General features: G+C 45.9%; 1 protein-coding gene across 2 annotated transcripts in view; it reads left to right on the top strand.

Annotated features, from left to right (window-relative positions):
- The window catches only part of VASH2 (vasohibin 2), a 106,527-nt gene that overhangs the window by 28,930 nt on the left and 50,289 nt on the right, over positions 1-27,308 (top strand). Inside the window, exons 1-3 of one of the 2 annotated variants that reach the window (XM_073553369.1) lie at positions 2,931-2,954; positions 9,279-9,751; positions 23,246-23,334. In XM_073553369.1, the coding sequence (XP_073409470.1) occupies positions 9,413-9,751; positions 23,246-23,334 (428 nt within the window). In that variant the 5' untranslated portion in view covers positions 2,931-2,954; positions 9,279-9,412. Of the gene's footprint in view, positions 1-2,930; positions 2,955-9,278; positions 9,752-23,245; positions 23,335-27,308 lie in introns of those variants that run through there. The other variant, XM_073553368.1, reaches the window with a different exon arrangement.

Here is a 27,308-nt window from a genome sequence, read left to right as displayed (position 1 = left end):
GCGGATCCGTACGTGGGGGGCCCAGAAGCCCCAGCACTCGCCGCCGGAGGTGCGGCCCTGGCTGTACCAACTTTACCTGGTGCCAGGCCAGCCCCCCCTGCCACTGAGGGCTGAGCCTGGACACCACCACCACAACCAGCACCGACCTCCATGTAGCTGCCCTGGTCTGAACTGTCACCAGATGCGACAGTCAGGTCACAACAGTCATCTCTCTCCCCGCTCCCTCGCTGCGGACCCACCACAGGGCCCGAGCCGGGGTGGGTAGCGGGTTCCACACAGCGGGACAGAGGGGCCCCGGGAAGAGGAGCAAAAACCAGTTGTTCCTCCACGCCTTCAGAGGCCTTACGCCTGCGCCTCCTGTTTCTCCTCTTCCCGGTTGCCTCATCCTCCTGGCAGACCTCATACCCAAACAGCAGCGTGCCAAACCGTGCTGGGGATTCAGTCTGCCGTACTTGTTTAAGGATGAGGCAGCCCCCCTCAGAACTACTCCCGCTCCCTCCATCCTCCCCCTCGCTCCCGCTTTCCTCCGCGTTACTGGAGTCCACCTGCTCGGGGGCTATCCCGCTGCATGTTACCTGGCTCACGCTGGTGTCCAGGTCTTCAGGTGGAGGTGGCCCGGATGTGGTGTGGGCGCCATCTTGCTCTTCCTCCTCCTCGCTTTCCTCCACCTGGACGGGGACTTCTGACCCCCCAGGAGACCCACCGGCCATGGCCCTGAACCGGTCCTCGTTCTGCAGCTTCTCCTGGAAGGGGCCGCTGCCGGCCATGATGGTACTTCGCCGGTCCTCCAGGGCCCGAATCTCCCCTTTCAGCCGCTTGACCGTGGCGGTGACCTCCGCTCTCTTTGAGGCAGGGAGCCTGTTTTTACTGATGACCCGGGCTCCCTCCAACTACCCCCGGAGTCTCCTGAGCTGCTTGCCGGCCTCCTCGTACTCGGAGAGGTGGGCATGAATGCGGGAGGCGTAGGTGGTAGCTGGCTCTCCCGCAACCTTGGAGCCCCAGATGTTAAGGGGGGCCCCGCCTCACCTCTGCCGGCTGCTGCACCTCCGGGGGAAGGGCCCGCCACAGCCTTCACTTCGGGGGTCCCGGACCCTGGAGCCTTGCGGCCCCCTGGGGTCCGCTTTTTCCCCATCCCTGGGACTGGCTGGCTGTGCCTTGGGCCTCCTGGTGGTGGATGAGGCCCCCCACCCCCAGCTGGCTTGCCGGAGGGTGGGAGCCAGGGGCACAGCCCCGGCGCTCAGTCCCAGGTAGAGTCCTCTTTCCTGGGAAGGGGCAGATGGAAAGTCCTTGCAGGGAAAAAAAAACCTCCCTTCCCAGGAGCTTAGCAAAACCCCAGCCTACAGAGGCTCAGCTGCGATGCTCCTCCTCTTCTGGGGTGTGTCCAGAGCTGCACTCAGTATGCTGCTGGTGCAGTCACTGTGTACATACATTACATTACTGATCCTGAGTTACATCCTGTATTATACTCCAGAGCTGCACTCACGAGCAGTCACTGTGTACATTACATTACTGATCCTGAGTTACATCCTGTATTATACTCCAGAGCTGCACTCACTAGCAGTCACTGTGTACATTACATTACTGATCCTGAGTTACATACTGTATTATACTCCAGAGCTGCACTCACTATTCTACTGGTGCAGTCACTGTGTTCATACATTACATTACAGATCCTGAGTTACAATCCTGTATTATACTCCAGAGCTGCACTCACTATTCTGCTGGTGCAGTCACTGTGTACATACATTACATTACTGATCCTGTACTGATCCTGAGTTACATCCTGTATTATACTCCAGAGCTGCACTCACTATTCCGCTGGTGCAGTCACTGTGTACATTTCATTACTGATCCTGAGTTACATACTGTATTATTCTCCAGAGCTGCACTCACTATTCTACTGGTGCAGTCACTGTGTGCATACATTACATTACAGATCCTGAGTTACATCCTGTATTATACTCCAGAGCTGCACTCAGTATTCTGCTGGTACAGTCACTGTGTACATACATTACATTACTGATCCTGTACTGATCCTGAGTTACATCCTGTATTATACTCCAGAGCTGCACTCACTATTCTGCTGGTGCAGTCACTGTGTACATTACATTACTGATCCTGAGTTACATACTGTATTATACTCCAGAGCTGCACTCATTATTCCGCTGGTGCAGTCACTGTGTACATTACTGATCCTGAGTTACATCCTGTATTATACTCCAGAGCTGCACTCACTATTCTGCTGGTGCAGTCACTGTGTACATTGCATTACCGATCCTGAGTTACATACTGTATTATACTCCAGAGCTGCACTCACTATTCTGCTGGTGCAGTCACTGTGTACATACATTACATTACTGATCCTGAGTTACATCCTGTATTATACTCCAGTGCTGCACTCACTATTCTGCTGGTTTCTGGAATCCAGTCAGGAATGTAATAACTTTTTCAGCTGCTCCCGTTTGTTCTGAGATTGTTTGGATACAGAGACGCCCATTTTTGGTGTGAGTGGTGCCGTAGGATGTTTCTCACCAATGATTCTTTAGCATCCTGTCTAATTGATCTCATAAGTCTGGCCCCGGTCCCTGGAGATCCCACCTCGGATATGTGCCCATGGCATTATGTTTTCTCCGGTGTGGCTGGCCGAGTTTCCCCAGGTGAGATGGCTTCAGGATAACGCCGGCGGTCATTTTCTGGAGGCTTTGCCGTGGTTCTTGCTGCAGCGTTCACTCTATACTGTAAGTACAGAGAGCTGGCGGCCTCCCAGTGGAACCTGCCCAAAGAATGAACGTTGCTTCTTTCACTCTCTCCAAGGTTTCCGAACCCTGAAGTGACATACGACAGAACATGTTTTGACATTACTTTGCATTGTGTCCATTTTTTTGCAGCTTCTTCAGTTAGATTCCAAGCAGAATCTGCCTACAAAAGACGCCGTGTGCACATACCCTTAAAAGGTAATCAGACCAGACTTGTATCCCCCATCAATTATTGGGAACCCCACCCTGTGAGGGGCACACGTGTTACAGCGTCACACCCGAGATCCTGAAGACAATGCCACACTGGGAAATGCTATTTAAAGGGAACCTGACAGCTGATTTAGAGTCGGACAATTCCATGTACATTTTACAGGAACTGTAGGGAGACCTGACCAGTCCAATGACTACCGGCCGGCCTCTTCCCGCCCCTGCCCCTGCCCCGGTTGATTGACAGGTCTCTCCCATGTCTCCCTGTTCTCTTTCATCCGTGTATATAGGGACAGACCTGTCAATCATTTGAGTTTTCAATCTATGTTTTCTCTAAAATTTTCCTGGCTGCAGTCCCGCAGCTAATCTCTGATTGAAGTCGCCCCTGTTTCGGGCAGCATGACACTAGTGACAGGTTCCTTTTAAAGGGGTGATCCACAAAATAGATCTATTCGCAGGACAAATGATAAATGAATGATCGGTTGGGGCTCAGTTAGTTTCTTGGGACCCCCATAAGACTCCAAAATCGTAGTTTCCTGTGTAGTCTTAGTGTTAGTGCGTAAGTGTGACCACCGATCACTTCTCTGTCCCCATCAGTCTCATAGAAGTGAATGGAGCGATGCTCGCACATGTGTCCCACTGCTTCATCCACACAGGGGACTTTGGGGCCCACATACTAATAATGGTCCCCAGAGGTTGGACCCCAGCAATTGTATATTTATGTGTATAGGTCATCAATTATTTAGCTGGAATCCCCCTTTAAATGACCCCCCAAAGGTAATTCCCATGGTTAATATAGGTTTGTGTTCTTTCAGCCGCGGCCCGTTTCGGGTTTTCAGCCCTCGCAGTCCGTGCACAGCTGCCGGAGCAGATTTATTCAATCTTATTAGTATAGACTTTGGCGAAAGAAAAATCTATGAGACGCGTTTCGCTCTCCCTGCCGTGTGACTCATTGTGCATCTTGTAAAGGTTAAAATAGAAATTGGGCGTGATAGCATAAAGCCGATTGCTGGAAATCATGGCGGGAAGATGGAAAATGTCAGCGGCCGTTTGCCTTCATTATTTTGAATACTATTCTGCATGATTTTCTGTAGTCTTCTGGGCCAGTGGTCACTGATCTTGCTACCTTTCTGACAAGACCACCACTGTGCTCCTGGGATATATGGGCCGTGGTGTTGGTCACCTTCGCAGCTCGAGGTAGAAATAAAGCTTTTATTATTTCCTGATCTATCCTTTGTTGTGGCTGGAGCTCAAGTTTTTCATGCTGAGCTCCTAATCCCCTGTATAGATAAAGGGTTAAATTGTGACTGCGGATAAAACAAGCGCAGTGTATGCAGTCGGCTCTTAAGCGCCCCCCCTAGTGGTGACTTTTGACTGTCAGAATTTTATCGAGCAGCTGTATGTCAATGCAGGGGATTTGGAACTATGTAACTCAGAGCTTGAGCTTTAAAAGGGTTGTCCATTACTGGATTAACCCCTCCTTACTCACTGTAATCCCCCCCTAAATAAAATATAAAACCACATACTAATCTTCCGGTGACTGCTGCAGACAATCAGTGGTTACTGATCAGCTGCAGCCATCATTATTCTATCAGAGATTATTTTCGGGAGACTGAGTTGACATTGCAGGAGAGGTACCGGTCCGGGAGGAACTACAGTATAGCGGTTAATGGTAAAGTTAATGATTAGCCCCATTAAATGACAGTTTGTGGAAGTGCAAACTAGCAGATTTGCAACAAACCCGCATGGGACTTCTATGTAGGCCCTACAGTTGTGGCCAAAAGTATTGACACCCCTGCAATTCTGTCATATAATACTCAGTTTCTTCCTGAAAATGATTGCAAACACAAATTCTTTGGTAATATTATCTTCATTTAATTTGTCTTAAATGAAAAAACACAAAAAGAATTGTCCTAAAGCCAAATTGGATATAATTCCACACCAAACATAAAAAAGAGGGTGGACAAAAGTATTGGCACTGTTCGAAAAATCATGTGATGCTTCTCTAATTTGTGTAATTAACAGCACCTGTAACTTACCTGTGGCACCTAACAGGTGTTGGCAATAACTAAATCACACTTGCAGCCAGTTGACATGGATTAAAGTTGACTCAACCTCTGTCCTGTGTCCTTGTGTGTACCACATTGAGCATGGAGAAAAGAAAGAAGACCAAAGAACTGTCTGAGGACTTGAGAAACCAAATTGTGAGGAAGCAGGAGCAATCTCAAGGCTACAAGTCCATCTCCAAAGACCTGAATGTTCCTGTGTCTACCATGCGCAGTGTCATCAAGAAGTGTAAAGCCCATGGCACTGTGGCTAACCTCCCTAGATGTGGACGGAAAAGAAAAATTGACAAGAGATTTCAACGCAAGATTGTGTGGATGTTGGATAAAGAACCTCGACTAACATCCAAACAAGTTCAAGCTGCCCTGCAGTCCGAGGGTACAACAGTGTCAACCCGTAATATCCTTCTGCGTCTGAATGAAAAGGGACTGTATGGTAGGAGACCCAGGAAGACCCCACTTCTTACCCCGAGACATAAAAAAGCCAGGCTGGAGTTTGCCAAAACTTACCTGAAAAAGCCTAAAACGTTTTGGAAGAATGTTCTCTGGTCAGATGAGACAAAAGTAGAGCTTTTTGGGCAAAGGCATCAACATAGAGTTTACAGGAGAAAAAAGAGGCATTCAAAGAAAAGAACACGGTCCCTACAGTCAAACATGGCGGAGGTTCCCTGATGTTTTCGGGTTGCTTTGCTGCCTCTGGCACTGGACTGCTTGACCGTGTGCATGGCATTATGAAGTCTGAAGACTACCAACAACTTTTGCAGCATAATGTAGGGCCCAGTGTGAGAAAGCTGGGTCTCCCTCAGAGGTCATGGGTCCTCCAGCAGGACAATGACCCAAAACCCACTTCAAAAAGCACTAGAAAATGGTTTGAGAGAAAGCACTGGAGACTTCTAAGGTGGCCAGCAATGAGTCCAGACCTGAATCCCATAGAACACCTGTGGAGAGATCTAAAAATGGCAGTTTGGAGAAGGCACCCTTCAAATATCAGGGACCTGGAGCAGTTTGCCAAAGAAGAATGGTCTAAAATTCCAGCAGAGCATTGTAAGAAACTCATTGATGGTTACCGGAAGCGGTTGGTCGCAGTTATTTTGGCTAAAGGTTGTGCAACCAAGTATTAGGCTGAGGGTGCCAATACTTTTGTCTGGCCCATTTTTGGAGTTTTGTGTGAAATGATAAATGTTTTGCTTTTTGCTTCATTCTCTTTTGTGTTTTTTCATTTAAGACAAATTAAATGAAGATAATAATACCAAAGAATTTGTGTTTGCAATCATTTTCAGGAAGAAACTGAATATTATCTGACAGAATTGCAGGGGTGTCAATACTTTTGGCCACAACTGTGTGTGTGCACCCTGGGGCACTGTCGGGTGTATTTCTGTGTATTCATAGGGTGGTAAGATTAATGTATACTATAGGTGATGGCATTATTTGTGCAAAGTATAGCTAGTGGTATTATAGTTGCACAGTTTATATTGTAGTATTATTTGTGTACAGTACATATGGAGATATTCTTTGTGCATAGTAAGTATATTGCAGCAGTTATGAATATGGTAGAGTCATTTGCACAGTATCGATGTTGAATTATTTTCGCATGTTATATATATGTTGTTATTATTTGTGCATGGCATGTATGGCGGTATTATTTGTGCATGGTACATATGATGGTATTATTTTTGGATGCTATATGGTGGTTTATTTACATTGTGGGATTATTTTTGGACTTTAATAGATGGTGGTGTTATTTATACAAGCAATAGATGATAGCATTACTTGTGCATACTGTGCTAATATTTGGGCATGATATATATGGTGTTATTATTTGCTTGCAGTATAGATTGGCGTACTATTTTTGGACTGTATAGATGATGGTGTTATTTATACACAGTATGGTGGCATTATTTGTGTGTGGTATAGACGGTTTTATTATCTGTACAGAGTATATTTGGTGTAATTTTTGGACATATTGTGGTATTTTTTTGCACTTGGAATATATGGTAGTAATATGTGCATGCAATAACATTGTGGAATATATACAGTAGATAATGGTATTATTTGTGTATATGGTGGTATTATTTGAGCAGGGTATACTGTATATAGTGGTATTATGTGTGCATGGCTTATACAGTCATATTATTTGCAGGCAGTATATTTGGTGGTATTATTTCTATACAATATATTTGGAGATATTATTTGTGTATAGCATATATTGCAGTATTATTTATGAACATGGTGGTGTTTTTATGTACAGTATAGATGGTGATATTATTTCTGCACATGGCGGTATTATTTGCGCATGAAATATACGCTAGTATTATGTGCATGCAGTAGATGGTGGTATTATTTGTGGACTCTATAGATGACGGCACTATTTGTGCATATGATGGTATTATGTGCATGCAGCAGAGATGGGTGTATTATTTGTCCGCAGTGTGTTTGGTGGGATTATTTGTGCACAGTATAGAAGGTGTTCCAGGTAGCTGAGCGTTCATTAGAACTAAGGAAGTAGCTATTTTATATTAATGGGAATTCAGAATTTTATGGGATTAGACTGTTTGTGTGAGTCCATTTATTAATTAGATGCCAGGACTGTTTTTCCAGCGTAGGTCTTCCTGTTATGTGTATGAATAGCTGCCCCCAGGAGTCGCGGGGTTAATAGCAGTCTTCCTATTTCGGTAACAAAGGTCTTATTTTTGGACTACTGTAGTCTTCTGTCTTATTTAGTTACAGCCTTTGCCTTGAAATTCTTTTCTTCTTGTTTCGCTTTCTTTATTTGCTACAAGAGATTTCTTTTCTTTCTGAATATCCTGCGATTCCACATTTATTTTTAGTTTTTTTCTTAAAAGTTGTTGTCTTAAAGATTGTAATTGTTATATTCCAACCTATATAATATTCCTAAGTTTGAAGGGCGATGGTGAAAGCAGGGCATCGTCACAATGGACTGACAGGTTTTGATGTCTTTATACCAAAAACAGAGCCATAGACTGTGTCTGTTCTTCACTAATTTAAATAGCTGCAGTACCAGACACAGTCCATGGACACAGGAGGCGCTGTTCTGGAAGTGCATAGAGTAGGTCTGTTTTCTAATTCTGGACAACTCCTTTTGATATGACTGGTTTGGATAATAGGTATAGAGTATATTGGGGGTTTTCTGATAAACGGGGATTAGAGCGTCATCCTTTTACTATGGCGCTATAATGCCCTGTTTCTTTATCTGCCTTTGTTAAATTTGCCATAGATGTAAAAATTCTTCTCAGAATAATTGACAATTCTGATATTTCTTGAGATCGGAATAGTCACTGAGCAAGGGTCAGATAGATACAGATAATGAGCGGTTTCCTATAAAAAGAAAATCAAATGGATTCAAATGTAGGAGAACAAACAAATCAAAGCACAAAAAGCCTTTTATATCAACCCAGCATCATTGGATGTTAAAGGCCATCTCTTATCAGAGAAATATGCTTCTAATGAGCTATTTCTTCTTCTCCTCCTCCTCCTGCCTCCTAATCTCATCATTCACTCTGAAAAACAGCTCAAATCTGTTTGGGGTAAAACAGCACAGACTGATAGCTCACTGAGGGATCAGATTAAAGCTGCCTTCAAACAGTTAGGAGGAAGACTGAAATAGAGGGGAAGAGAAACACACAGGTTCTGCCGCTTTCTAGTATGTGTTTATCTCACTTCACTGCAGGATTCACAGCTACACTGCTTAGTACTGCTGTATAATGCTCTCGATACCGCTCCTGCTTGTTCTACCTTTAAGAGAGCAGGAATCCCCTCTCTGTGTGCTGTGCTTTGTATGGGAGGCATCAAGGCAAGTTAGTCTCCACCCACTAGCTTAGAGACAACTGACAATTAGAAATATAGACTGCAGAGGTGAAAGCTGGTGAAAAGTGCACGTTGTATAATAGCCAGAAATATTGTAATTCACTTGAAATGACAGGTACACTTTACTTGTTGTTATTATTTGAAATATTATTTTTATTTTTTAATACATTTCTTTTAAAATTTGGAGAATGCATTGGATTTGGAATTACACCATTCACGAGTCTGGGAAAGATGTAATATTGGTCTTATTGTTTAGTACATTTACTATACAGGAAACTATTAGAAAGTAATTTCATTGATATAGTAATGCAATATATAAAGGTTTATAAATACATTAATAATATATACACTGTATATATTATATATATTAATCATATGTATTTTTTTCACTCTTTTATAGTTGTTGTTTTTTTTTACTGTATTGTAGGTCTCCCGGGTGTGACTGTTGTCTCCGTGCCTTCCTTATGTGTTGTGGATGAGTTCTACAAATTAGAAATGGACATTATACTCCCCGGGACATTTTAATCCTTCCACCCTTGGTGACCGGAGCATTCTCTAGCCATGACGGGGTCTAGTTCCACCTTCCTCCGGGCTCACAGTAAGCATTGCCATCACCAGAATGTGGGGACAAAGACTAGTAAGCCCGTCCGTTCTCGGAGCCTGCATGACCGTCCCCTGGCCTCTTCTCTTACACCAGCCCCAGCCAGCGCCTCTGGGAATAGCTCGGGGGGCTACTCGGAAGAAGAGGACAAAGAGGTGGGCGCGCTCTTCTACGTGAACAAGAGCGGGTTCCCCATTGACAGTCAGACCTGGGAACGAATGTGGACTCATGTCGCAAAAGTCCACCCTGAAGGCAAGGATATGGTGGACAGGATCCGAAACGCAACTCTGCTTCCCAAGGTGAGGAGCGCTGACTTTTTGTGTGTTTCCAAAGTCGCCATAACGCAACTTTCCAAGAGTTTTCCATTGGTAATCTGCCCGAATGTCTTCTTACATCTGTCGCTTCATATGTGGAGAGAGTCAGCATGATTCTACAAAATCATTTTGAATATTTTTCTTTCTTAAGGTGGTGCCTCAACTTACCAACTTGTCACGTGTCCAGAGGAGTGGTCTGACTGCTTGGACCCCCACCACACTTGAGACTAGGGCTCAGAAGTGCCAACGCAGAGAGTGACATGTCAAGCCTTACATGCCAAGGTGAGGAGACTTGTGAGACAATATTCATATTTCCCAGAGGAGCATTGCGGCTCAAAAGTCTCCTCACCTTGACATGTCTGGCCTGACATGTCACTCTCTGCAAGGAGAAACGTTACCCCTGATTTCAAATGTGACACCCCAAAGCTCTTTTCTATGGTTTATGGGGGAATTAGTGGTAGGACCCCCAGTGATCAGTAAGTTATGAGATACATTTCTGTCGGAGACATACGTCAGGGGCTGTAAACAGGGTCTCAAGTGTAAGGGCAAAAAACATGGGGTGAACTTAGCCTAAAAGTGCAGCTTTTGGGGGGTAGAGCCTGAGTCTCCCCAGATTGATGTTTGCAGAACTAACCATTGTCATCAGTACTGGACACCCATCTAATGTGTATGTGATGTTCAGACTGTGGATCAGACATCTTGAATTTCAACATGCCCGATCCTTTCTTTTCAAGGGACGGTGCTTTAAAAACTCATGCATGCTCGGCTGAACTGAGTGTACATTTTTATTATTATTAGCTGGAGAGAATAGCTATTGTGCGAATGAGCAAAACGAGCGTTCATTCATCAGATATTGGATGTGTATGGTCATCAGTAACGTGAGACGACCCGACGCAGCCTGGAAGCTGCTTATGAATGTCAGGAGCATTTGGCCTTATAGACCGAGGCAGTGTGCTACAGACACATTCTGTGGTCGGTAGAAGCAAGTCGCAGTCTCAGATTTTGCAAGAAAATTCATTATTATCAATGAGTCTTTCACCTAGAAGCCGCAGCCATGTGATCAGCACTTGTAGGTGTGGAGGAATTAATTATCACCCGCGCTCTGGAACCAGCTCACAGCTCCCACACTATCACTACCATCCTCGTAGACGTCCCACACGGATTGTCGTCTAACTTTCCACAAATCCTATATAAAGCCAGAGCTCCATGTCAACTAAATGGGCAAAATGATGGCACTAATGTAAATGCAAAGGTGGCAGCACCGGCTCCGTGGCGCATACACCAGAACAGTGTCTGTAAGCATACAAATAGACGAGTCCCTGCCACCATCACTGAGCCACCAGCCAGGGACGTCATGATAGTGGCCCACATAAGAGAAGAGGCACTATGGCTGCTACCTGTTGAGTTGGGACTGTGCCTGGCACTTATTTGGGGACATTATTCCGGACTCTATGGCTGCCACAAACATACTGAGGAAACAGCAATGTGGCCCACAAAGTAAGAGACCTTATAGGCGGCATTGTAGCGACACTGTTATGGAGGCACTGTCACCATTATAATTGGGGCACTTTAGCTGACACGATTATAGAAGCATTATGAGGACACATATAATAATAATTTTTATTTATATAGCACCAACATATTCCACAGCGCTTTACAATTGTGTGAAAAAATGTAAGATGGTAGATGATAGACTATATGAACGAAAAAGTATTGGGACACTCCTCATACTCACTGAATCCTAGTTTTTCATTCAGCCACATTGTTCCCATGGTATCACCTGCGGGACCTCGTCCCGGTGTATCCCCTCCGGCCCCTCGTCCCCGGTGTGTCACCTGATGCCCCTCGTCCCCAGTGTGTCACCTGCGGCCCCTCGTCCCCGGTGTGTCACCTGCGGCCCCTCGTCCCCGGTGTGTCACCTGATGCCCCTCGTCCCCGGTGTGTCACCTGATGCCCCTCGTCCCCGGTGTGTCACCTCCGGCCCCTCGTCCCCAGTGTGTCACCTGATGCCCCTCGTCCCCGGTGTGTCACCTGATGCCCCTCGTCCCCGGTGTGTCACCTGATGCCCCTCGTCCCCGGTGTGTCACCTGATGCCCCTCGTCCCCGGTGTGTCACCTCCGGCCCCTCGTCCCCGGTGTGTCACCTGATACCCCTCGTCCCCGGTGTGTCACCTGATGCCCCTCGTCCCCGGTGTGTCACCTGATGCCCCTCGTCCCCGGTGTGTCACCTGATGCCCCTCGTCCCCGGTGTGTCACCTGCGGCCCCTCGTCCCCGGTGTGTCACCTGATGCCCCTTGTCCCCGGTGTGTCACCTGATGCCCCTCGTCCCCGGTGTGTCACCTGATGCCCCTCGTCCCCGGTGTGTCACCTGATGCCCCTCGTCCCCGGTGTGTCACCTGATGCCCTTCGTCCCCGGTGTGTCACCTCCGGCCCCTCGTCCCCGGTGTGTCACCTGATACCCCTCGTCCCCGGTGTGTCACCTGATGCCCCTCGTCCCCGGTGTGTCACCTGATGCCCCTCGTCCCCGGTGTGTCACCTGATGCCCCTCGTCCCCGGTGTGTCACCTGCGGCCCCTCGTCCCCGGTGTGTCACCTGATGCCCCTCGTCCCCGGTGTGTCACCTGATGCCCCTCGTCCCCGGTGTGTCACCTGATGCCCCTCGTCCCCGGTGTGTCACCTGATGCCCCTCGTCCCCGGTGTGTCACCTCCGGCCCCTCGTCCCCGGTGTGTCACCTGATGCCCCTCGTCCCCGGTGTGTCACCTGATGCCCCTCGTCCCCGGTGTGTCACCTGATGCCCCTCGTCCCCGGTGTGTCACCTGCGGCCCCTCGTCCCCAGTGTGTCACCTGATGCCCCTCGTCCCCGGTGTGTCACCTGATGCCCCTCGTCCCCGGTGTGTCACCTGATGCCCCTCGTCCCCGGTGTGTCACCTGATGCCCCTCGTCCCCGGTGTGTCACCTGCGGCCCCTCGTCCCCGGTGTGTCACCTGATGCCCCTCGTCCCCGGTGTGTCACCTGATGCCCCTCGTCCCCGGTGTGTCACCTCCGGCCCCTCGTCCCCAGTGTGTCACCTGATGCCCCTCGTCCCCGGTGTGTCACCTGATGCCCCTCGTCCCCGGTGTGTCACCTGATGCCCCTCGTCCCCGGTGTGTCACCTGATGCACCTCGTCCCCGGTGTGTCACCTCCGGCCCCTCGTCCCCGGTGTGTCACCTGATACCCCTCGTCCCCGGTGTGTCACCTGATGCCCCTCGTCCCCGGTGTGTCACCTGATGCCCCTCGTCCCCGGTGTGTCACCTGATGCCCCTCGTCCCCGGTGTGTCACCTGCGGCCCCTCGTCCCCGGTGTGTCACCTGATGCCCCTCGTCCCCGGTGTGTCACCTGATGCCCCTCGTCCCCGGTGTGTCACCTGATGCCCCTCATCCCCGGTGTGTCACCTGATGCCCCTCGTCCCCGGTGTGTCACCTCCGGCCCCTCGTCCCCGGTGTGTCACCTGATACCCCTCGTCCCCGGTGTGTCACCTGATGCCCCTCGTCCCCGGTGTGTCACCTGATGCCCCTCGTCCCCGGTGTGTCACCTGATGCCCCTCGTCCCCGGTGTGTCACCTGCGGCCCCTCGTCCCCGGTGTGTCACCTGATGTCCCTCGTCCCCGGTGTGTCACCTGATGCCCCTCGTCCCCGGTGTGTCACCTGCGGCCCCTCGTCCCCTGTGTGTCACCTGATGCCCCTCGTCCCCGGTGTGTCACCTGATGCCCCTCGTCCCCGGTGTGTCACCTGCGGCCCCTCGTCCCCGGTGTGTCACCTGCAGCCCCTCGTTCCCGGTTTATCACCTGCGGCCCCTCGTTCCCGGTTTATCACCTGCGGCCCCTCGTTCCCCGGTGTATCACCTTCGGCCCCTCGTTCCTGGTTTATCACCTGTGGCCCCTCGTCCCCGGTTTATCACCTCCGGCCCCTTGTCCCCAGTGTATCACCTCCGGCCCCTCGTTCACGGTTTATCACCTGCGGCCCCTCGTTCCCGGTTTATCACATTCGGGCCCTCGTCCCCGGTGTATCACATTCGGGCCCTCGTCCCCGGTGTATCACCTGTGGCCCCTCGTTCCCGGTTTATCACCTGCGGACCCTCATCCTCGGTTTATCACATTCGGGCCCCTCCCCACTCCCCTGCTGTCTGCCTTTACTATCATGTGTAAACACTATAGAGAAAAAGGTCCTCCAAGGATATTATATAAAATATTCAAATTTTATTAAATAACACAAAAAGTAAAAAAACAGCAAACCATACAGAAAGTGGAAAATAGCATGACACTGGGTGACAAACATAAGAACTATAAAATGACTGGTACAATAATGTAGCACATGAGGGAATATAAAACCATTCTTAAAGTTCCTGCAGCGACATTATGCACAATGAAATAGATGAAACCCAGACATTGCTGGTTTCCCCATAGCTGATCTCCTCAGAAGGAAAAAATCCTGGGACCCTGGGTGATTCTTTCATTCTGGTAAATATGTTATTGCTTTAATTCTCTAGCCATGAGGTGTATTTCCCTTAGAATCATAGAATCGTAGAGTTGGAAGGGACCTCCTGGGCCATCTGGTCCAACCCCCTGCTCAAAGCAGGATTCGCTAAATCATCCCAGTCAGATGTCTGTCCAGCCTCTGTTTGAAGACTTCCATTGAAGGAGAACTCACCACTTCTCGTGGCAGCCTGTTCCACTCATTGATCACTCTTAACTGTCAAAAAGTTTTTTCTAATATCTAATCTGTGTCTCCTCCCATTCAGTTTCATCCCATTGCTTCTAGTCTTTCCTTGTGCAAATGAGAATAAAGTTGATCCTTCTACAATGTGACAGCCCTTTAGATATTTGTAGACAGCTATTAAGTCTCCTCTCAGTCTTCTCTTTTGCAAACTAAACATTCCCAAATCCTGCAACCTTTCCTCATAAGACAGGGTTTGCAGACCGGTCACCCTTACTTGATCTTCTCTATATCCACATCATTTATTTTTAGGAAGGATTTTTTCCTTCTGAGGAGATCAGCTATGGGGAAACCAGCAATGTGAATAATGTCACTGCAGGCTTCATTTAACATGCTATTAGGCTCTAAGATGTGAGATTATATCATTAATATTATCTATTTCTGCTTGCTGCACCAGCACTTTAAGAATTGTTGTATATTCCCTCATGTGCTACATTATTGTACCAGTCATTTTATAGTTCTTATGTTTGTCACCCAGTGTCATGCTCTTTTCCACTTTCTGTATGGTTTGCTGTTTCTTTTTATTTTTTGTGTTATTTAATAAAATTTGAACATTTTATATAATATCCTTGGAGGACCTTTTTCTCTATAGTGTTTATACTTGGTTTCACGGTCCTCCATGTTATATCCTTTCTCTCGTCTCTACTATCATGTGACAGAACGGCCGGTGGTGCAGAGCTCACTGATACCAGGGCAGTCCTGTAATTAGAGCCATTGGGGTAACAAGTCCGTTCATGACATGTCTTCATCACCAGTGAGTGATATTATTGAGAAGTGGAAAGAACCGCAGCAACTGAGCCATGAAGAGGATACCCAATAACGTTACAGAGCGGGGTCCCTGAGTGCTGAGGAGCCGATGGCATAAAACAGTCACCAACGCTCTGCTGACTCCATAATTGCAGAGTCCAGACCTGCTCTGGTATTATCATCAGCTCAAACACTGCACCCGCGCCGGGAGAGTCTGGGCCGAGCAGATGCATGCAGCCTTACATCATTAAGCACAGTGCTCAGCATCGGATGGAGTGGTGTAAAGCTGTTACCACTGGACTCTGAAGGAGACATGATCTGTGCAGTGACGGATCACACTTCTCTATCTGGCATCTGATGGGACGGGTCTGGTTTTGGTGACTCCAGGAGGATGTTACCCCCCTGACTGCATTGTGCCCACTGTACGGATTGAGGATGATAATACTATGGGCCTGGTATCGGGGAGCAGCCTTGACCCCTTAGTTCCAGTGAGGGGAAATCTTAATGCTTCAGCAAAAGACATTGTGGACAGTTGTAGCTTCCAGCTTTGGGGAAGACTCTTCTCTGTTCCCCATGACTGTACTAGTGCACAAGCTCCATACAGACATGGAGGGAAAAGAACATGACCGGCTGCCCAGAGTCCAGATCTCAACCTTTGGGATGAACTAGACCAGAGATTGTGAGCCCGGCCTCACCCCAACATCAGGGTCTGACGTCACAAATGCTCTTCTGGATAAAGGGACAAAAATTCCCACAGACCAGGGCTGTGAAGTCGGAGTCGTGGAGTTGGTGCTCATTTTGGTGGAGTCGGAGTCGGTATAAAATGGACTGACTCCGACTCCTAAAATATATAATAAATTGGGTACAGTAGTTCAATGCAGGATGTGCTGAATATTTTTTCATAGGAATTTGGGAAAGTTATGAAATGTCCTATAAATGTCTGTTCTATTCCTGATCTAAGGCTACATTCACACACAGCGTTTTTGCTATGTTTTTTGAGGATACATTTTTCAGCTGCAAAAGCAGATCAGCTTTTTAAAACACCGCATCACCTGAAAGGTTTTTGAGCTCTTGGATAATGTTTTCAATAGCAAAAACAGATTAGAAAAACGCCACAGAAACTGACATGCTCATTCAGCCCAAAATTGGATCCTCACAAAACGATGTGTCTGAATGTCATATCTTGAAACCCATTGACTTTGCTGGGATGCCGAGAGTCACTGCATTTTACTGCAAAAAACGGATCCGCAAAAACGCTGTATGTGAATCATGGCCGTAGCCAGCGAGAGGCAGGGAGGCAGCTGCCCACCCTAGAAGCAGGGGCTCCCACCTATGAATACTCACTTGTATGCTGCAGTGCTCCCGTCCTGCACCAGCTCCAGACTGCAGGGGGCAATCTCCCCTCCTCTGTCCTGTCTTCTGCCGTCTTCACCAGAGAGAGGAGGGGGAGGGGTGCCTGCCCTGCACAGGATCCGATTCCTGGGCCCCGAGCTGGAGAAAGTGAGAAAGTTGTGCACACGCTGCAGCTGGCAATAAGAGATAGTCTGCAAGAGGGACATGCTGGAAATCTGATTGGAAAAGTGAGGAAATTGGTTATTGCCGCCAGAACCCCTAAAATTGATTCCATCTTGAAGAGACGTGCTGGGAAAGGGGCAATTGTCGATCAAGCCACTCGGTGGGGCAGCACTTATTTAATGATTGAGCGATTGCTTGAACTAAAACCGTTTCTTATAGATATGGCGAACCCTCAGGTAACCCTAAATGAAGGTCAATGGACACAAGTGGCTGAATTGAAGAAATTGCTTAATCACCCATTTACCATGACTAAAAAATTACAAGATGAGGATTTAACTCCTGGCATTTTCATAAGGGAGTAGAAGAACTTGCTATTTTGCCTGTCCCAAACAGGAGGTTTAATCGCAGATGGCATTTCTGCTTCAATGAAATGGAGAGAGACACAGCTACTGGAAAATAAAATTTTTCTGGCAGCTGTTTATGTGGACCCAAGTCATCGTATACTGCTTGATGATCAACAGCTTACTAAAGGAAAAGAAGCTCTGACTGAGGTAGCAGTTAGGATGAGTGGCCTACAGGAGGACTGCCAGGCGCAAGAGGACTTGGGTCTTGACAGTGCTACTGCTTCCATATCTTCATCCTCATCAGATGAGGAGTTTGACTTTGACAAGTATTTGGATGACATGGAGCAGGCAAAGCGTTACCGCAAGGAAAAAGATTTCACTCCGTCTCCTATAGCAAGCAGATTGACCATATTTCAGCAAAATGTTTCACTTGCTCTCAAAGAAATAGAAAAATTCAACCGTTCATCAAAACTGACTGTGCATGAGGCAATTCCTTTATACCCGGAAATTGTTAGAGATGTTGCCCATGTGGTTACGGCTTTGCCTCCAACCCAAGTTAGTGTAGAGAGGTTGTTCTCTAGCCTTAAAATTATTAGGTCAGATTTGAGGTCATCTATGAAGGAGGATCTGTTGGAGGCAATTCTATTTCTCAGAACAAATTCATAGACTGCACAAATGTTATTTAGTATATGTAATATATAAAGCTCAAAGTGTGTGTGTGTGTGTATGTTTGTATGTCCGGGATAGGCATCCGCACCGTCGCAGCTACAGCCACAAAATTTGGCACAGTCACACGTCTGGACCCCGAGAGCGTCCTAAGCTATGTTGTGAGGCGAAACTTTAACCCCGCGCGTTCCAATTCACCAAACAATTTTGCTCCTATCTACATAATGGGGAAAAGGTGTGTGCGTATCAAGCCCCGCCCCTCATTATGATGTCATAATGGTTGCCATGGCTGCGCTGATTCATCATAGGTTGCAAGCCCCACCGCTCATTATGATGTCATAATGGTTGACTATGGAATGGAGGATGTATGACGGGTATATGGGCACGGGACTATGTGATGGCGGATATGTATGATGGGTATATGGGCACTCTACTATGGGATGGAGGATGTGTGATGGGTATATGCACTCTACTATGGGATGGAGGATATGTATGATGGGTATATATGGGCACGGGACTATGGGATGGAGGATGTGTATGATGGGTATATGGGCATGGGCCTATGGGATGGAGGATGTGTGATGGGTATATGGGCACGGGACTAGGGGATGGAGGATATGTATGATGGATATATGGGCACGGGACTATGGGATGGAGGATATGTATGATGGGTATATGGGCACGGGACTATGGGATGGAGGATATGTATGATGGGTATATGGGCACGGGACTATGGGATGGAGGATAAGTATGATGGGTATATGGGCACGGGACTATGGGATGGTGGATATGGATGATGGGTATATGGGCACGGGACTATGGGATGGAGGATATGTATGATGGGTATATGGGCACGGGACTATGGGATGGAGGATATGTATGATGGGTATATGGGCATGGGACTATGGGATGGTGGATATGGATGATGGGTATATGGGCACGGGACTATGGGATGGAGGATATGTATGATGGGTATATGGGCACGGGACTATGGGATGGAGGATATGTATGATGGGTATATGGGCATGGGACTATGAGATGAAGGATGTGTGATGGGTATATGGGCACTCGACTATGGGATGGAGGATATGTATGATGGGTATATGGGCCCGTGCCTATGGGATCGTGGATATGTATGATGGGTATATGGGCACGGGACTATGGGATGGAGGATAATTATAATTTGCTATAACTAACCACAGTTAGTTACTATTCCCCGGCAGCGCCGGGCTCTTCAGCTAGTATATATATATATAATCGATATTACATATTTACAATTTAGTACAGTTTTTTGTGTTCTAAAGTTGTATTCCAATAAATAAATATTATGTCCTATCGAAATATCTTGATTATTGTATCATAGAAATGATTAAATGTCTGATGTTCACATTGTACTACAATAAATTTTTCACGTAAATATAAGCAATATATGTGGAATTCGGAGTCGTGGAGTCAGTGTAAGGGAAATTGAGGAGTCAGAGTCGCAGGTTTGGCTTACCGACTCCACAGCCCTGCCACAGACCCCTCCAAAATCTTGTAGAAATCCTTCCCAGCACAGTGGGAGCCATTATATCTGTAGAGGGGCCGACTCCATATTAATGACTATGGCTGTAGAATGGGAGTTGAGAAGAGCTCCTGTAGTGGAATATGGAGGTGCCCAATGGGACAGATGGATATCCCTCTCATATACAGAGCTGGGATACTGGACTCCTCTCTGTATGTCAGGAGCAGGAAAAGTCAGCGGAATCCTGGACACGGATATACGACGTGTTACGTTGTGGTCAGGATATGGAGTCATCGCCCAGCACAATGCTGCCTTCCGCACCCCTCACACGTCTTCCTGCATTTACCGAGATCAGTTCTCCTCCCGACATGTCTATGTGCCCAAAAAGGGACACGGAAATGTGTTCTCTATCATTCTCAAGTCTAACAAATATTTTATATTTTTTTCCCATTCAGTTTCCTGAAGATCCATGGGGGGTCCGAGTCCTGAGACCCACCTAATATTACAGGCACTCAAACAATATATATTTTTTTTCTTGCAAATGTTACTCTTAATTGACAGATTTGTATTTTATGGATGAATTTTGGATAACCCTCTGTCGTAGTAAATAATGTAAATGGTATATACACCTGTGACATCTAGTAATACAGAGTCGGAGCAGCAGACACATCAAATATTCAGGCCGAGAGCAGCCGTGTCCGCACGGCCTCATGTCCAGTTCTTGTGTGTAATGTGATTTTCTGCTGTTTCGGGAAGTTAAGCTGATACCAGCAGCTGCCGCTGAGAGCCACAATAACCCCCAACATCCCAGTCTGGTTACTACATGAAGCCCAGATATAGTAATGACTCTGACAATAAATCCCGCACCTGTCGTCCTTCTTACATAGAAGCAGATGCTTAAAGGGGAACTCTGCGCCTGTCCCCCACCTGGAGTCAGTACAAGGGTCTACTGACTCCAATTCTTCCGGGTAAGGTGCCCAAAAATAGCTACCATTAGGTGAAGATTGATTTAAGAGGTGTCCCAAAAAGAGCCAAACGGGCATGACCTCTGCTCCATTGACTCTGCATCTGTATGTAGCAACCACCATCCATTTCATCTGGAGGAATGGGGGGCAGAGGACCCTGTTCTCCCAATAGGTGAGGGGTTCTACTGCTATGTCTCACCTAGTAAGGTGGATTCTCGAAGACCTCGATCTGGGTGAGTAGTTGTTCGGCAACACGGACTGGAAACATTGGTGCAGTGAGATGGACGGAAGAGAACAATAGAGTCTGCAATGGCTGGTTAGCAACTGGTGAAGTAGAGTAGTAGATCACACGGAAGATGGAGCCTCAGCAAAGAGAAACTAATGAAGCAAAGGCAAGATAACCCTTGTTGATGTAGCAGAGCCCAGTGATGTAGCATTGGAGTGGTGTCCATGTTTATACACCGCGCTCTCTACTGTAGTCTTTAGGAATTGAGAAAAGAAATAAAGGGGTTTCAGAGCCCCCAAAGAAATTGACGGAGAGAGCCAACTCTCCATATCGGACAGGTCACTCTTCAGCGATGGGATCTGCATCTATCGAACATTTATGCCATATCCTATGGATATTCCCAGATTCTAATACAAGTTTTTTTGTATATAGACCAGAAAATGGAAGCCAGAAGTCTCACAACAATTATGTGCCCGCACGTCCATATTGTCTGTGTATCATCCTGCCTATCTAGTCTCCAGCTGCAGTACAACAGAACTTTCATTTGGCCATTACAATCCAAAACCCAAAAAAAATGAAGGCATTTCTATTAGACATGTTACTAAGGGATGTTGTCTGAGAGGGAGCAAAAGTTTCTTGTAAGTTGACTGTTCTTATTGCTGCCGGCATTTCTCAGCAGACAGGAAGCCATGTTTCTATTAATCATTGCCTGGATCAGTGGTACACTGTAGGGGTGAACGAAAACAATGTGAGCAGCGTCTATTACCAGTGATTCATAGAAATGTGGTGTCAGTACCAGAGAAGCTGAGAGCATTCAGATAATGTGATGGCAAAACCCGGACAGAACTCAGATTATAATCTGTATTTTAGTTAATTATAACCTTCCTTGGCATAACGTGCAGAGATTTCCAGAGGTGCAGGCGTCTCCTGTCATCTGCATCTTAAAGTCTATAACTGCAAAAACTCCCCACCCAAAGAAAAAATCTCTGCCATGATTGTGTCGTGTAAAACATTTTTTTAAAAATAGACAAAATGTTTAATCTCACAAAAAGAATTATCTGTGATCCTGTGCTGTCCTGTCTGTATACTCTTTTGCTTCCTCCCCTGCCCAGGAGATGTGGTGTAATCAGACCATGTTCCTGCGCGGTCAGACACGGCCATTACACAGTACACAGCAGGGACACATTTATAACATTATCTCAGCACAGGAACATTTTTTTTAAACACATCCAATTGTGGAAATTATTATTATTCCAAGATCTATTGATTAAAATCAACTTTAAAATTAACTTTGTTGATGGAAAAAAACCCTTTAATTCCCAAGAAGAAACAAAAAATCCAGCAAAAAAAAAAAAAGTATAAAGTGTTAATGTTTATTTAAGATCCCCAAAAATTTATCCAACAACCATAGAAAAAAGCAGACATGCCCATAATCATTACTTGGTTTACACAATGATTAAGGACTGTGTATGAAACGCGCCTGCTTTTTTTTCTGCGGTTGTTGGATGTACTTTTGGCTTTTAAATATTTTTAAACTTTTACTATTTTTTTTAATAAACCTTCATACTTTTTAAGACTTTTTTTGCTTGATTTTTAATTTCCTCCCTGTACTTTGCAGTACTACAAGCATTCCGTGCAAATTGTATCCTTATCCCTCAGATGAGCGGACCTTCTCTTTTCTTGTTTCAAGCTTATACATTGCTATAGTATTTTTTTTTCTACGGTTCACTAACTTTGACATTTTTTAATAACTCCAGCCCTAGCCCTACATCTAGCCCTAAACCTAAGATTTAAACCTCTGGATAGAGATAGAAAAAGTAGCTCTTAGTAATGAAGGAAGACCATATTAAATCAAGTTCAGTGCAGTAAAAAATATTCAATACTTTCTTAACTTATTAACTGCTCAGCTTGTCATCTCAGTTGCTGCCTATGCACAGCAGTCAAGTTAAGTTTGCCATCAACTGCGGTGCTCTGCATCACTAGCTCTTAGCGGACACCCGTTTCGCCTCTCTAACAAGCAGCGCTTGCTCATATGACTGAGGAGGGACCAGTCTATGGTGATGGGGGCAACTGTGCCTATGGACCCCCCTCCACCCACACGCTATGCTACTGCTTGCTTTGCAGTGATCAGACATTGAAAGGAACTGCTCCCCTCTCTCTCTGTCAGTTGCCTGTGTGATACTCGGGTGTCTGAATTCGTCCTTTGTCACAGACGTTAATGAGGAAGCCATGCAAATAGAATTGTAAATGTTCTCACACTCGTATTGTTGATTTCGCGTCTCTGTTCTATCTTTTACACCTAAAAAGTCTCGCCACACGGCTGCAGCTCTGCAATAAGACCTCAGGTCTTACTGGAATGAAACAGATGGTATGATATTACCATACTTACTGACGGGCTCCTGGAGCATCAGTTTAATAAGGGAGGAACTTGGGATTTTTCGGGTTAATTGGCCTCTATTTTCAATCCTTCGGAAAGCGCAAACAATGCATGTGACAAACTCAGGTCTGCTGCATCTATATATCCAGTAGAACAATGTTGTCATGAATTGCACATTATAACAAGTCTTTGATCTGACATCTGTTAAAGGAAACAATCTATTATCTGTTGGAGGAGGAAATCCTGCGACTATTATGATTGCAATCATGTAATAAACGCGTTACATTCCATATGGAAAGCGCTCGGCGCCAGTTCCGCTGTAAACGTAAACATGTAAACAAATGTGTCACCGTTCACATTTCTTTTCTCTCGTCTTTATTTCAGCCTTCAGTGCCATCCGTACCAACCTACAAGACTTCCATGTCCATCCCGGAATGGCTGCAGACCGTGCAGAGATACATGAAGACGCTGCAGTATCCTTTCTTTCATATTGTCTGTATGAGATGGATAACATCGACCGTTAATGGGCAGAATACTACGTCACGTCCGCATAAAATGATGAATCGGTCTGCAGAATTGCTGTTCTCCTCCATTCACGTCCAGAGCTGCATTCAGATTTTGGCTGGATTCACACATCTGTGATTGGCGAATTACATGGCATGGATTATGCGGCACGGACCAGTTGCTAGTCTCTTGACCTAAACTGGACAGTCTTTGAGTACGAATTTCAGGTGTGTGGATCCAGCCTTATGCTGATTTACTGCTAGCTCTCAGGTTCTATGTGTTGCCCCAAATCTTGAGATTTTAGTGGGGAGCAGAAGAGAAGTTACACAGCAGAGATCCTGTCTCCACTGTCAATCATGAAGCGGAAGGCAGCATCGGACGGGGAGAAGTGAAGAAACGCCATGGATTGTGGCTGAACTGATACTCCCCCTAGTCTCATTTGCAAACAAATAAAAGGTGCATTTTTTTTGCACCGGCTGACAACTAAATAGATATTGTTGGAATTGTTTCTCGCTGCCTTTTTCTGCATTATTTATCTCTACTGTACTAGGAGAAATCTTAGTGATAGGTTCCCTTTAAATCCCACTCCAGTTCTCATCTCTGGTGATCCCCTGCAGGAAAGATGAGCGCAGCAGCCAATCTCTGGGCATGTCCTGTTTTCAATGGCATTACCTGGCTATACACCACTTAACGCACCCTGGAGTGTAAAAACAGAGCCACCGGGGAGCACCAGCGTCACCCCTGGAGCGGGGGCACTATAACAGGTGACTACAGTGGGATTTTTTTTCATTTTCTTTTCTTTTTTCTTTTAGACAATCCCTTTAATGGTTTAGAAGAGGCACTGGTGTCATTTACTAAATAGAAGACAGGAAGGTGAGGGAGGAGGGGGATGCAGCTGCAGAGAAAACATGGGCAAGAGTGGGCGCTGCAGAGGGAAGACTTGGTGGGTTAGGAGCACATAGCACGCCGCTTTCTACAGAGTTTTCTATAAAGTTTTGTAGCTTTTCTCATTTCTGGTACAAGTTTCCCTTGCGACTGAGAACAGTGATTTCCTTTGTGATCTTTTTAGTCCCAGGGATCCAGAAGAAGGGTCACTTGACGGTGAAGTTACACATTGCTCATGGTGATTTATATGAACAGCTGGGAAGTATTTACAAGTCGCACACAAGCGCTGGGATAGCGGGGAGCAGATGTAAGGCTTCAGTGTGGGATCTGTCAAGCTGCTGTAAAGTGAGCTGCTGCGAAGTTAGCGAGCGGCTGTAAAGTTTTCAAGTTGACATTACATTTCTAAGCTGAGGCACCAGCACCGGACTATAATTTAAGGGATTGTCTTCATGGAACGTTTATTAAATTTCCCAATATATTTTGGGTATAACTTCCTCACTATGTTTAGAATTTCTTCTCTCAGTCAGTGAATGAGAACACTGTCCTATAGGCTGAAAGCTTGTTATCCTGGTCACAACTCTTTACAAAAGAAGGCTCATTCACACTGTAGCGCGCCCTGCCCCTGTGTCCGGCTGTGTTCACACAGGTATATTTCACTGTCTGGGTATGAACTGCAACACGAATTTACGGCCTCATACTTGTCTAAGAAGCTACAAGTTTGGATCGGGAGATCTGCGGTAAATCCGGGTATAGTGGTCCGTATACAATCCATGAAACGTATGAAATATTCACATCTGAACCCAGACATAGACACAGATCATAGGCCAAGAGGATGATCGCTGGAGATCCAAACACTGGGACCTTCATCTAGACCTAAAAGGGGGTTTCCAAAGTCCCATGTGTGACTGTCGTAGTAATGAGCGACACTGCTGTCCAAAGAAGTGGTGGTCCCACATCCTCACTACTGCTCTATTCAGGCCCCCATTTTACTATCTATCTATCTATCTATTTATCTATCTATCTATCTATCTATCTATTTCTCTATCTATCTATCTATCTCATTTTCTCTCTCTATCTAGCTATCGATCTATCTTTTTCGCTATCTATCTTTTTCTCTATCTATCTATCTATCTATCTATCTATCTATCTATCTATCTATCTTTTTCTCTATCTATCTATCTATCTATCTATCTATCTATCTATCTATCTATCTATCTATCTATCTATCTTTTTCTCTCTCTTTCTAGCTATCTATCTACAGTGGTATAAAACTTTGTGCACCCCTGGTCAAAATTACTGTTACTGTGAACAGTTAAGCAAGTTGCAGATGAATTGATCTCTATAAGACCAAAAGTCATAGATGACACATTTCCTTTGTATTTTAGGCAAAAAAAAAATGTATATGTTGTCACTTTACATTTTAAAAATTACAAAAAGGAAAATGGGCTGATGGAAAAGTTTTGGCACCCTGCATGGTTAGTACCTAGTATCGCCCCCTTCTGAAAGTATCACAGCTTGTAAACACTTTTTGTTGCCATGGAAGAGTCTTTCAATTCTTGTTTGAGGGAATTTCATCCATTCTTCCTTGGTAATTTCCTCCAGTTCTGTGAGATTCCGGGGTTGTCTTGCATTCTCTGCTATTTTGAGGTCTGGCCACAGATTTTCAATGAAGCTCAGATCAGGGGACTGTGAGGGCCACTGTAAAACCTTCAGCTTGCACCTTTTGAGGTCGTCTTTTGTAGATTTTGACTTATGTTTATGATCGTTATCCATTTGTAGAAGCCATCCTCTTTTCACCTTCAGCATGATAATTAAGGTCTGAAACCTTGGTCAGAGTTAACTGAGCGCACAAATCTCCAAGGGTGCACAAACTTTTGTATCTGCCCATTTTCCTGGTTTCTAGTTTTTAAAATGAAAATAATAATATGTATATATTTTTGGTTTTCCCTAAAATGCAAAGGAAATGCGTCATCTTTAACTTCACGCCTTTTAGGGATCGTTTAATCTTCAACTTCACAATAACAGTAATTTTAAGCAGGGGTGCCCAAACTTTTACATGCCACTGTATGTGTATCTTACTGGCATGATATATCCTGACCATTCATTACACCTATGTACGGTGCAGCAGCTCCTCTTCTAATGCTGCTGGACTTTTATCTTTCGGTTTTAGGCTCCTTTAATTTCCGCAGTGGGTGATGTCGCACATTTCTCCCTTTTTAGCCCTGGGACGCTCGCACCTTCTGAAGAGACGGCGGCTCCTCTCTGTCGGACAGTCGGCATATTGCTGAGTACTCGACCTCATTTGTCACCGGGACAGTTTTGCTCTCGTGCCAGGAGCCGCCCCGGTCAATACCCTCCATCATGATTTGGCATGTCACTTCATCTGGCAGGGATGCCAGCTTGCAGCTGTTTTTCTTGCCTCATCTCTTTGCTGGAAACCAGCTGTTTCCTTAATCCAAAATCCATTCAAAAAAGTATTCCGGACGGACAGAAAAAGGAAATTGTATCAGATGAAATAAAGAGTTTGTTTTCCTCACTACTTGTCCATAGGCAGCGTTTGGAACGGCACCTCAGCTCTACTCGCTAGAATATAATTGCGCTGCAATACTTGGCACATCCTGTGCACAAGGGTGGCGCTGTTTCTAAGGGGAAAAAAAAATGTAAAGCATTTGTTAGAATTGTTCTAAGTGATGGAGAAGGTTTCTGTTGGTCAAAAGAGGTTGTTTTATCAAAAAAGTAAATTGGCCACATTCTTCTTTAGCTTTGCCCAAAAGTCTTGTTAGCCGAAATGGACCTTGAAGAGGTAAGTCCCTCACTAGACACCCTGTCTTTGGGTAGGGTCACACGACCACTTTCTCTTTATGTGAGAGAAATTGTCCGATTACTCTGATCAGAGTTTGATCGGAGTGTCGTCTGAGTAACATCGGTTTTTCTCAGATGTGGGGAGAAAAAAAAATATCTCCATTTTCTTAGTCTGTGAAAATCAAACAGCACTCAGATGTCATTCGAGTGCAGTCCAGTTTTTTTTCATAGACCCATAAACTTGTGTTGCCAATTT

This window comes from Dendrobates tinctorius, unplaced genomic scaffold, assembly GCF_039654945.1.
Source record: "Dendrobates tinctorius isolate UK_male_01 unplaced genomic scaffold, ASM3965494v1 ptg000201l, whole genome shotgun sequence".
Lineage (NCBI taxonomy): Eukaryota > Metazoa > Chordata > Amphibia > Anura > Dendrobatidae > Dendrobates > Dendrobates tinctorius.
Note: the sequence above shows the minus strand (reverse complement) of the source record. Positions and strands in the feature narration are given on the sequence as shown.